At 38.9% G+C, this 13,002-nt stretch overlaps 1 protein-coding gene across 5 annotated transcripts in view; it reads right to left on the reverse strand.

Moving 5' to 3' along the window:
* Window positions 1–13,002, reverse strand: part of GABRA5 (gamma-aminobutyric acid (GABA) A receptor, alpha 5) — a 53,845-nt gene that overhangs the window by 13,470 nt on the left and 27,373 nt on the right. For all 5 annotated transcript variants that reach the window (XM_004693065.2, XM_012732772.1, XM_012732773.1 and 2 more), the window contains one exon: window positions 6,574–6,656. In XM_004693065.2, coding sequence (XP_004693122.1) covers window positions 6,574–6,656 — 83 coding nt within the window. The remainder of the gene's footprint in view (window positions 1–6,573; window positions 6,657–13,002) is intronic.

Below are 13,002 nucleotides of genomic sequence, written 5' to 3' on the forward strand. Positions count from 1 at the left end.
CGAAATTCTTCTTTTTGTATCAGCAGTGTGCCATTCGATCCCTTGGCTGGGGGTGGCAGTAAATGAGGCCATCCATTTGGCCATGCCATCATCTGTCATGATTTAGAGCTCCAGAAAACGCTTGTTTTTCTCCCATACATCAGCAGAACCAGGCGAGAATGCTTGGACTGTCTTGACTCATCATGGACTTGGGAATTCATCACCACTGCTGCAGCCACTCCTTCCCCTGGGCTGACCCTTTCTGACTGTCCCCGCCTAGCCCTGCAGATCTGGACAGGAGGGGTGATGGTATTCTCACCCATATTTTCAAGGCCTCTCAAAAGCAATAGGAGTTTTCACAGTAGCTGTTATTAAGGGAAATTTGAGAGTGCGACTCTAACATTCAATGCTATTTGAATTTCAGTAACTTCTTTGTACTCTGGGTCTCCATTTAACCATTTTTATATGAGGACAGAACACCCATCTCTCAGGGGTTCTGTAGAGCAAAGTGTCAATTACATCATTTCATCCATTCGCTGTGCATATATCTGATATACATAGGTACTTAAATAATGGTAGCTATAACAGCTCTACATTGAGAAGGATTTCTGGTTGGTGCAAATTCAGCCATAGGAAAATATCTTGCTATCTGAATTCACCTTCTAATCATGGCTCAAAAGCAAGTGTGTGATGACCCACAACACTTGTCCACAATCATCATCTGCTCTGCTTACTACTGTGTCAAAAACTCTGATTATTTTGACTGCAGTAACATTACATTGCATTATAACATTGTATTAGTTTTGGGTGTTCACTGTTGTTGAGAATCAACATGTGTCTATACTACAGGAAGTAACTGCTAAGAGTGGGAATCTCCTCTTCTCCATACCATTACCCCTTTTCCAAGTTGATCCACTCCTCTTCCCTCTCCCTTCTGGCAACCAGTAGTTGGTTTTATAGTCCAAAAGTTTATTTTTCATCATTCAGTCTGTTTACTCATTTTCTCTGTAGACCACAGGAGTGAGGTGATATGGTGCCTGTCTTTTGCTGTCTGGCTTATTTCACTATATGCGATTCCTTCCAGGTCCTTCCATGTTGTTCTCAAATGACTGGATTTCGTTTTCATTTTTAATAGCCGAACTGTATTTCATTGTGCATCTGAACCACATCCTCTTTATCCACTCTTAAATAGATGGGCACCTACGTTGTTTCTACCTCTTGGCTATTGTAAGTAGTACTTTAATAAACACGCTGAGACATAAATCTCATCAAATTAGTTTTTTTTGTGTTTGGGGGAGTAAATAGCCAGAAAGAGGGAGAACTCAATTATATGGAATTTTTGATTTACATTTTTCCACAACTCTTTTCCACAACGACTGCACCAACTTGCATTCCCACTAACAGTGTATAAAGCTTCCCTTCTCACCAGATCCTCTCCAATACTTGATGTTTCTTTTCTTTTGGAGAATCGTCATTGCCACAGGTATGAGGTATATCTCACCACTGTCTTGATTTGTGGTTCTCTAATAATAGAGGGGATGAACATTCTCATGGGCCTCCTGCTTTTGAATACACTTTAAGGTCCTTCCTATTTGGGTTGCCATGCTATCCTGTCACTAAACAGAGGAAGTGTTCAACTCCTCCCCTTGCAGGGGACCAGTGTGCTGCACCCTTACTTCCCCTCTGTCTTCTTTTAGTGAAAGCCACCCAAGCTCTGCTCAAAATGTGATCCCCAGGATGAGCTTCCCCAGTTGTGAATTCCAAATGGCTTTCAGCTGTGCCAGGCTAGTTAGCCCTATTGCCATCAGCAGCAACGGGGAAGCAGAGTACGTCCATGTTCTAGGTTCCTCCCTGCACTTAGCAGAGTCAAACACATGCAAAGTACCTTCTGTGTAGTAATAAAGGTTAACTAATTCTTCTAAACTCAGACACAACTTCACCATTCCCAAAGCCTCACAGCCTGTAATATAAGTACAACTAAGAGATGTACATTGGGCATTAGCTAACCCTGAAACCTGAGTTCCAGATCACCCACATTCAAGCTGAGTCACTGATGAAACCATAGTCCTAATCCCAATGACCCGAGTACACTCACTGCTCACTACAATGTGATTTCTATCCATTTTCTGGCACTCGAGTGGTGGCCCTATCTATTTTCATGAATCCGAAGGTGGGTTTGTCGCTTAACATAATATTGAATCCATGGTCAACAAGTAAAGTTAACACAAACATTGAGTTACTTCCCCCTGAACAGTCTTGGTTTCTTTGACTTGCTTTCATATGTAAGCCATGGGATTACCTTCAGAGAATGCCCCTGTGGACTGTGAAACATTCCTCTGTAAGTTAAGGCTAATTTCAACATTTGTTTGAGTTCTTGAGAGTACAGATAGCAATAACAGAAATGTCTGTTAATTCAGCTCTGCATTAGAGAAGCCAGAGCATGTGGCTCATTAGAATAATGATACCTATTTGCATTCCTTTGTCTCCTAATAGCAGAGAACTGTTGGATTGGGTAATTTGAAACTCATTATACTATCACATTTAGCCTCTGCATGCTCAGATGCCAATGGTATAAGTGAATTAGTTGGGCAAGCAGCTATTTTTAGTAAAAGGTAAAAGATAAGAAGAAAGCACTTAATTGAATAACATTTCTTAAAATTATTATATCCTGTAGAGAAACCATCTGAGTTGAAAAATAGGGAGGTTTGCGAGTGTTTTTAGTTGTATACAAACAGGATATGTAAATAAAATCCTTCTAATTGCTTTCCATATATGGTAATGACACTGAGAGCAAATATAGATACAATCAACAGCTAGCTCAAGTCAATCTTCCAAGTATCAGGCAGATTAAAAAAAAAAAAATGGAGCTCAAAATCTCTTCCAAGTTCAAGAAATGTGTACACCGGTTTTGGTTTCCCTATGGAATAAAAAAAAAAAATACATACACATGCACTAATTGAGTTTATTTTGTTTAGTTGAATGTAGAAGTGAAGGGATTAGCTTCAAATGTGATAAATGATTCACTTGGTTGGTTATTGATTGAGATAATCTAGTAAAGAAGGATTAGAACGTCAGTTATTCCTTTACCAAAAATTGCTTTTGTGTGTAGCCTGCTTTATACAGCACTGTCATTAAATCTGAATATCACACAGACTTGAATTCGTTTAACAAATGATGCATTTTTGATTTGTGCTGTTTTCCCTTTGATCAAATCAAGAGCATAGTTGTCATATGCAAAGAATGGTATACTTTTGGCTAATTTCCTCTTGGTAGATGTGAACAATTCACATTCCTTCAGACACATAAATCAGTGACTCCCAAATGAGATCCTGGGAACATTTGAAGCCTTTGGCCCAAATACTGACACAGACAGTCAATACATGGTAGCAAGGGACAAGTCCTAGTAAGAGTCCCTTCCATTATATTGCTTACCCCTAATATACAGCTCTGAAGATCATAGTTAGAAAAAAAATGAATTCTGTTCACCCAACCTAACATTTGGATTATTACACATCTTTATCATTCCAATTCCAAGAATCCCTTTGGAATGAAAGAACCAAAACAAGAAGGAAGACCTTGGAGTCAAAAGGAGATCCCCTTCCATAATGACAGAGTTGCTACTATTCGGTAACTACTCTAAGTTCTAGAGGCCATAAAAAGATAACTTCCAGGAGGCACTGGAGAGTTAACAAAACAATTCCAAGAAGGGAGAGTAAGAGAGCAGGGAGTGGTACTTGGGAGGTGGGAATGATTTTTCTTTTGAAAGCTCTTGAGTCAAATTTGTGTAGTGATGATAGGTCAGACAAAATAACTCAGTCTTACTGGCTTGAAGTACTGGAAGAAAGCACATGAAATTTTCAGATCAACCTGCTAGAAGTTAAGGTACAAACTCAGAGAATGGAAATTGTAATGGAGAGAGAACCCCAACTGTGATGCATGTCAGCTCTCCCAGATATCTAACTCAAACCTGGATAATCCCATCAGCCCAACTAAAGATAGCTGGTGCCTATCTAAAGTCTGAGCTCAATCAAAGTGACTGGCTAAGAAAGAAATACTGACCCTCAAAATTTAACAAAATGCAGAGCCACTGTGATATGAGACTCTAATGTCCAGGGAACATTTAAAATTATTAAATATAAAAAGAAAAAGGGAAATATGGTTCATATTAAAAAAAAATGTGATCAATGTGGAGTAATTCCAAGAGGATTCAGATGCCAGATTTAGTATGTAAGGATAGTAAAGTACTTAGTATAGTTATGTTTAAGGGCATTAAGAAAAAATGTAAAGGGAATATAACAAAAAACTGTGGCCCTGAATTAATGAGTGAATCTTACCAGAAGCATTAAAATTATTCAAATAAAGCAAATACAAAAATCTAGAATCAACACATACAGTAAACACAAAATTTACAGTATGGATTTAACAGCAGATTAGACATGATGGAAAAGTCAGTGAACTTGAAGACAGAGCAATGGAAATTATCTGATATAGAGAATACAAAAGGAAAACAAATTCTTTTTCCTAGAGTTATTATACAAATAATTACAACATATTAGATCTCTAGATGAAAAAGAAAAACAATGGGACAGAAAAAATAGTAGAAGAAACAAGTACTGAAATGTCATAAATTTGCTGAAAAATATACAGCAGATATTTAAGAGGAAATATAAAACTCAGGAAATATACATAATAATAAACATGGATCCTAGAACTAAAACTACATAGCCACTTATATTCCCTTAAAATATAAATACTTGAGTATAAATCAAAATATGCATAAGAATTCTACAAGAAGCACTCTGAAATGCTGATAATGAAAATCAATTATCTAAATGGAGAAGCATATTGTCTTTATGGATTGGAAATCTAATCATTGTAAAGATGTAAGATCCTCTTCAAGCTTTTATATAAGCTTTACTTCCTATAAAAACCTTTCTTTTACATTTTTCATAGTAGTAGGTATGTAAATGATTATTTTAAAAGTTATTTGGAAAGCAAATAAACTAGCAAATTTTAGCGAATATGCTAAATTAACTCTGAAAAAGAAAAAAGTAAATCAGGAGGAAACAGTCCCCCAATTTTAACAGGCATACATATAGTAAGCAAGACTGAAAGGTACTGATGGAAAGAGATTCAACTAAATAAATAGGATTCAACTAAATTCTAAATAAATGTGAGCTATTCCTTGTTCATTAACAGGAAGACTCAAAGTTTTCAAGATACTAGTTCTTCCTAAATTGATCTATATATTCAATGTAGTTCCAATACAAATTTCATGGAGTAAATCTTGTGGATATTCTCAATTTTATAAGGGCAGGCAAAAGGTTCAGAAGGTCCAGTAAAATGTTGAAGACTAAGAACAAAGTCAGAGAAAACTCTTCACGCCTTGCTATAAGCTATAGCACTCAAGTTAGTGTGGTATTGGCAAAACAACAAACAGATCTATGAAGAGAAAAGGAAGCCCCTATAGCAACCCTCACAAAGAGAGTCACCTGATCTTTGACAAAGGAGCAAAAGCAATGTAATGAAGTAAAAGACTGTCTTTTCAACAAGATGCTGAAACAGATGGAAAATATGCAATGACAACAACAGAAAAGGACTCTAGGCAAAGACCTTATATCCTTCATGAAGATTAGCTACAAATGCATCAGACGCCTAAGTGTAAAATGCAGAAGGTAACAAAGGAAAAATCTAGAAGACCTCAGGTTTGGCTCTGCTTTTTAGTTACAACACCAGAGACATAATCTATGAAAGAAAAAAAAAAATCACGTCCATTTCACCAATGAGGAAATAAGTTTAGAGAGGTTGATGACACCCACAATTGCTTACTAGAAGCACAGGGTAACTACAAATCAGATCCAGGTAGTCCTTTTGTCTGATTCAAAGTGAGCCAGCTTCTATTTTTAGAACTGAAAACTTCAAACAAGGAGAGCCCGAAAAAAGAATGAAACGGCTGATGATACCATCTTCTGTTTCCCAATATCACAGAAGTGGGAGTGAGGCTGCTGGCATTCCTTTGAGGCCAATCTCATCACCCTCTCTCTGAAGAAAATCAATGTCCTGATTTCTACTCGAATCCAAGAAGTGTACTCTTAATGTATCTTGACACGAACACTTTATTCAAGTAACACCTATTTCAAGTAACACCTATTTCCTTACATGCTGGGTATACTGGGTGAGCACCAACTGTGAACATGACAATGTTGTTACTCTTATGGAACATTCTAGAAGAATTGACTCAACATTGCAGTGCCCACAATGAAGTAAAAATGTTACTGGATGGGTAATTGGGAATTGGATTCTGGGTAATTGGGAACTGATGACCTGTAATCTGAGAATCAGAAACCAGAAACAGCTGCCAGGTGATGGTCTAGGGGGAACACCTGACCAGGAACCTGCAGATGGTAAGTGTCGCCACTCACATTCTCTCGGAGATAGTCTGTGAGGACACAGGTAGGTGTGCCCACTGTGCCTTGGTCTCAAGACGAATGAGATTATATAGTGCTAATTCCAATACAGAACCTAATTTTTTTGAGTGAATATAGAAATTAGCCCAAAGTATAGCCATGGTTCTTACTTGTGAAAAAAACTTACAGCTGCCAAATTTCAGAGGGCAAGCGTGGGCATCCATCGGGAAATCCTCAAGTTGCATTGGGCATTCGGCAGAAATAGTCAAGCTGAAAAATAAGAGATAAAGACTTTTAAGTAACTCACTAACCCTATTTATTGAGCAACCAACCACTACATTCCAGGAAGCTGAGTCTGTACTCAAAATTTTAACTAATACCTTTTATGAGACTGATTTATAACCAATGTCTAAACTGTCCCCACCAAATTACATAGTTTCATGTTGAAGATTAATATCAGGGGGACATAGAATTAAATCAAATCTACTCAGGAGTTCTGTGGCTTGATGTGTATGTGTCTGTACATATATTAACACTTGCAAAGCAATTTCAGATGACTTTCAGAATATTTATTCTTTGTCTCCTATCCCATATCCAGAACAATCCAAAACACTTTCCTTGACACGGCAGCAAATAAATTTTCTAAAATAGCTAAGTTCAAAAAATGTCAATGTGGAATAAATGTACATTTCAAATCTGAACCAAAACCTGGCTCCCATGATTTTGTATTGGATTGACATCTGTCATGAAACTGTAGAGCAGCTGCAATTGTGTTCACAGCAATTTTCCGGTATAACCTAATTATTGTTTTTCATTCAAACCAGGTCTTCCAAGTAATGCTACCACCTCCTACTACCACCGTGATGACTGCAGAGGTGATGGTCACGGTAGTTGCCTGCTCTGTGTCAGGCTCTGCTAGGTGTTTCACCGGCACTAACACACCTAGACGCAGTGTAAACAAAGCGTCACTATCACCATGCAGTTTACGTGATGACTAAGGAGGGATCAGGCCGAGAATGTGCATCTCCTAAGTGGTGGGGTCCTGATCTGAGCCCTCCCTGCCCAGGCCCTCCAGCTGCAGAAACCCCACCACATACTCCTGCGGCCTCAGCTCTGTCTGCAAGAACAGGGTGCACTTCCAGAGTTGCCAAACTGTGCTCTTATTTCTCTATAGAAATAAGACCTTACTAATTAGGTAGTAAACCTCAATTTCATGAATGAGTTAATATTCTGCTTTTTTAGTCTTTTATTCTATTATTGAAAATTGAACTGAAATCCCATAGAGTGAAAGCAAATGCAAACCATTCAACTTTAAAAGGTTGCTGTACTTCTATTTTAATTCGGGCAAATAATTATAGCATTATTGTCCCTTCCTTGTCCTATTAAGTCTGGATCTCGCCTAAATGCTGGCAAAGGGAAAGGGCAGAGGGGTAAGTAAATCAGGCAAAAGGTCCCAGTGTGAAGTTAATGTAGTCTACATGCACAGTGATTTATACTGACTCATAGCTGAAATTTAGGTAATTTTATGGTTTGTTGTTATTTGAGAACACCCCAAATCTCACATTCATCTAGAGAGAAGACACTTACAATGATATGCTGCATCTGTTCACTGAAGAAACTGGGTAAATTTGGAGACATTATAAGTTAGAAAAACTTCACCTGGTACATTGAGACCAATATTTTTTTTTCTACATGAACATATATCTTATTTTTATTCTAGATTTATGAAATCCCTTAGGGTAGGGCCCTCCATGGTGGTGCAGCCACTGCAGCACGAGTTCAATCCCCAGCCAGAGGTGACCCACATGGCCCAGCAGACCTCTCCTGTCTTGCCTGCTGCTCCCCTCAGCAGTGTATTTCAGTCCATCTGCCTGTTCTGCTCCCCACTCTGTCACTGCTGAATCCTCTCACACCCCACACCATTGGTCTATACCCCCGTTCTTCTAAGCATAAATAAATAAATCTTAACAAAAAAGAAATTTATGACTAACATCTCTACAGGATTTCCTGACAAATGAACTCTTCAATTTTAGTAAGCATATGTGTGTGTATGTATATGTATCTGCATACACACATACATGTAAACAATGTAAGTTGTTCTTTTCTTATTTTACACGATAATCTCAAGTGAGTGTCCCAAGATACATAATGTATAGATGGTAGACGGTAGAGACACGTGGCTAGAGCTTAGCTAGAGCTAAACAGGTCTCTTTTAATGAAAAAAAAAAAAAAACAATTATAGTAAAGACATAAAAATGGTAGCAGTTTTATACTTACTATCTTGATAAACACTCATGGGTTGTCCCCCCCTTTCAAGAATGACTTAGAATTAGAATTGCAAGCCCCAGAAAGTCCCAGTGTCTTTCACCTGATGGATGGATGTATTATTCAGATAAAACCCTGAGTAGCAAAATGTTTCAGCCTCAGTAAGAGAATAAAATTAAATTTTTTGATCCCTTTAAACATTTTAAAAATGGCCTATGCTTTTATACTACTAAAAAAATAGCTCTAGATAAAAGCCAGCCTTCCATTATGGGGCCCTTGATATGCAGAGTGGCTTGATGTACATCAGTCTCCTGCACACAGAACTGAGATCAAAGTGCTTGGTGGGATAGTGGACGTTCACAGCTCAAAGAGGCGGCCAGGTCATCTGCTGGAGCCATCACTTTTCAGATATGTAAAATGTAGCCACAAGATTACGGAAAAGTACCTATGGAAAAACTTCGCTGAATTACTGGTAGAGTCCTTCTCTCAAAAGTCCAATTTCTATTTTCTTACAAATTCTGCTAAAACTGTTGAGCACTAAATTTTTGGAACATAATGTCACATTTGGACAACATCTGAATTTTAGGGTCAGGAAAAAGGTATTTGGGGAGGTAGGCGGCTTGTTGCAACTTGGATTTATATCACCCCACTCAAGGACTTAGGATTCAAAACTCTTTAGCAAGCTAGTTGCTTAAAAGGGCCAGCTCATGGCAGGCAGTGCTTTAAGATGGAAAAAGCAAATTCTAGAGTAGCTTTGCCATTAACTCACTACACAGCCTTGCAATGGAGCCTAATCTCTCTGATCCAGAACTTCCTGTTTGAAAACACACTATCAGTTGCCTTTATTTTCTGAAAAAAAAAAAAAAAAAAAAAAAAAAAAAAACAACTAACTGATTGGTGTGAAAAAGAGGCTTAGTTTCCAACACAGATCATGGTTGGCAAAATAGTAATCTCCTAAAAATGTTAGGTCCTAGTCCTTCCTACTTCTGAATATATCACCTACCCTGGCAAAAAAATACTTGTCAGATGGGACTAAGTGAAGGTTTTGGGGGGAGATTATCCCAGACTGTCTGAGTGGACCTAATGATACAGACTCCTACACCATATTCTCTTCAGACGTACACTTTCTTCTTTTACAATGGAAACATCGCATCTGTGCAATAGAAGGTGGGCAGAACAATGATGCTGCCAAGATGCCCATGTCACACTGTCCAAATCCCCAAAACCTGTTGACCAAAAGTTTTGCAGACTTAACTAAGGTTCTTGAGATGGGAATTCAACCTTGACTACCCAGAAGAACCCAGTATAATCAGAAATATTCTTCTCGGAAAGAAGCAGGAGTGTCCTAGCCAGAGGACACAGGGGCCTTAGCCTGTAGGCTGTAGGCAGCAGAAGTGCAACACCGGAAATGTCTTAATAGGTTCAGTAATGTATTGAGACTTGGGGAATGACTAGGGTGGGGCTAATGTCTCTTATGTGTATGCATATACATGCACTGTATATATTTATTTGATGAATCAATGGAGCTAAAATATCCTGTGTCTCCTTCTGTAGTCCCCTGCCCGGTGCCCAAACACTATCTTACTAGAGTTTTCTCCCTTCTACTTCTGACCAGAATGAATTCCAAACTTGTTCATTAAATAAAAGAATGCATGAATCTATCTGTTTTCCCATAAAAAAACCACTAAATGATGAATCACATGTACTATCTGTCAGTTAGGCATTGGTGGTTTTGCTGAGAACTTAACTACAATTTATAATACTTTTTTTTGAGGAAAAATGCATTCTAAAGCTTAGTGAACTATACTCAAACTGACATTTTGAATCTAAACATTGACAAGTTGGGAACAATGTGGGTGGGAACCCAAAGGTCTCAGCCAAGCCCAATCAATTCCTCACTCCCCATCTTTCTGTGGCCTCTGATGTGTTAACACTGGTCTCTGTGTCACAGTTGCAGCGACTGTAACTGTGTTTGACTCAAACCAGGACAGCAGACCAGTTTCCTTCAAGACCTGGTCATTGTGAGTATGCTGGTCTGTCCAGTTCCTAAGGAATTTTTACCTTAGTACTGACACTGGCCCTTCTCAGATGCAAAGCAGGGATTTTGCTTGTGACAAGAGATACCACACTGAATTCAGTAGGGGCTGCTGAAATGTGGGGATGATGAAGAGCTAGTGGAGAACAAGAGGATAAGTGTAGAATTCCAAAGCTTAAAAAATAAAAGCTGTTATTGAGATGATGTAGTGAGTGTCTTCTCTTTAGCAAAGGCACCAAGTTCTATAAATTTCAAATGTGAGTTACAGATTTCATAATTAATTCTAAGGCTAACTGAACATTTTTTACACTTCAGTGAATAGGGATCTACATCAGACCAACTATCAGAGTTATACCAGGCTAAACTTTGTCTCTGAGCAAAGCACTATTTACTGGGATTCTCATTTCCCATCAGAAGATGTCAGGAATTCTTACGTTTGGAAAACAAGCATGAATGTGACAATTGTGTATTAGCAAAGCTCTTTCCCTAAAGTTACATAAACTTTATTGATTTATTTTGATCAGCATAGTTCTTTTCTAAAAACTCGTGTGTCTCAGATTGACATTCTTTCTAATGATTAAAGTGGGAAAGCAAATCTTGTTTAATTTTTTTATGAGTGCCCACAAGCCTAGCAATAAATCTTCTTAATAGATCAAATGTAGGGAAATAAACACAAGCTTGAACAATAAAAACAAATGCTGCAAAAGCAGAACAAGTCAAATATCCAAAGTTTCTCAAATGAAATGAAAGTATTTTTTCAATATAAAGCTTAAGATAATCAGTAGCAGAAAGAAGACAGAAGAGTAGTGTAATCAGTTACACAGACCTAGCTTCAGCTCTCAGCTCAGTCTCATGCACTTGCTGTGTTATTCAACCCGCTGCCTGGATTGTGGCTGCTACCACTGGGCCCCGGGAAAAGGGCTCGTTCTGGCCGAGAGCCAGAGATGAACGGTCTAGTTTGATGCATATTTCACTTGCCTTAAATATCTTCATCTAGCAACCTTGGAGAATGGGCACGTTCCACATGAAATGGACTCAGCTTTTCTCTGACCCTCTCAAGAAACCCTGACATGCTTCCAGAGCTCCCAAGCACTCATTCCTTCAAATCGCTAGTGTTATTGCACTACTTTTGTGAGACAGACATAGAAACCATTTTTGACACTTGGCAGACATCATTCTATTTCAATTCTTTCAGCATGTCTGTCTGTTCTCCCTCCAAAGTAACCATATCTTCATGTTCCTGGCTTTTGTCCCAAGCAAACTGCCCTGACCTCTGCCTGGACATGGTTGTCACCCCTCAAAACTCCTCAGTTCCACTTGGAAGTCTGACTCCTCCAGGCCTTCCCTCCCACCCCACACAAGGCAGCAAATTCCAACCTTATGTTGGGACAAATGTTTCCAGTGCTTCAGGATACACTTGCCTTTCCATATCAGCCTTTCCTCTCGGCTTAAAAATGATGCCCCCCCACCACAGCCAAAGCCACAATTATAAAGTGACTTAGAATAATGTCTCCTGGCCCCACCCAGTCTGAAGTCCTCCACCCCATCTCCACGCCTCTGTTTCTTTGCTATCTTAATTGACATTTCCTAAGTTTGTGTTAAGTAGTGTGTTTGTATGGGCCTTATTAGTATTGCCTGAAACATTATGGAAAAATCATTTAGAGTCCACTGGAAAAAAAGTAAGTTCAATAATAAAACTTAGATCCCCATTTTTATAATTTTTTGGTGAGTGTCTATTAAAATAGTTATAGCCTATTTTATTATTTATACTTTTCAAAGGCTTTAAAAATCACCCTCATTAAAAAAATGTGGGTGCAGGGATGTCACTGAGGTGGTGACATAGGACTCAAATTTTGCCCCCCTCAAAGTCTACTGCTTGAAGTGCAGCAGCTCTGGGAGATCTCCAGAGTCCACTCAAGAAACCTCAGCTACAAGAGTAACAAAAACCTGAGAAAAACCACACATTGTCCCCTCTGCCAAGGGAACACCTAGTTAGAGAAAATTCCCCTTGCCAGGAAAGGAAGAAGGGTGGGGCCATTCCCCGCCATTTCAGGGCACTGCATAAAGGGCCTGCTTTGGTGTCCCCCATCCAGAATCCAGCAATGCTGACATGGACAGAGGGAGTTAGGAGCAAGAAAGAGACAGGAGCTACTGAGTATCAAATACACAGCAGAAGTCACCATGCTTCCCAGTGCCCTGCTCTGAGATGACCCCAGAAATCTGTCACTGAAGAGACCAAAGGCTAGCATGGACACTTTGGAGCTCTTGCAGGGCCCCTGGAATCGGGTCCTCTTCTGTTGTTTCATCTTTGTATTA

This window comes from Condylura cristata, unplaced genomic scaffold (genome assembly GCF_000260355.1).
Source record: "Condylura cristata isolate star-nosed mole 26May11 unplaced genomic scaffold, ConCri1.0 scaffold00035, whole genome shotgun sequence".
NCBI classification, from domain to species: domain Eukaryota; kingdom Metazoa; phylum Chordata; class Mammalia; order Eulipotyphla; family Talpidae; genus Condylura; species Condylura cristata.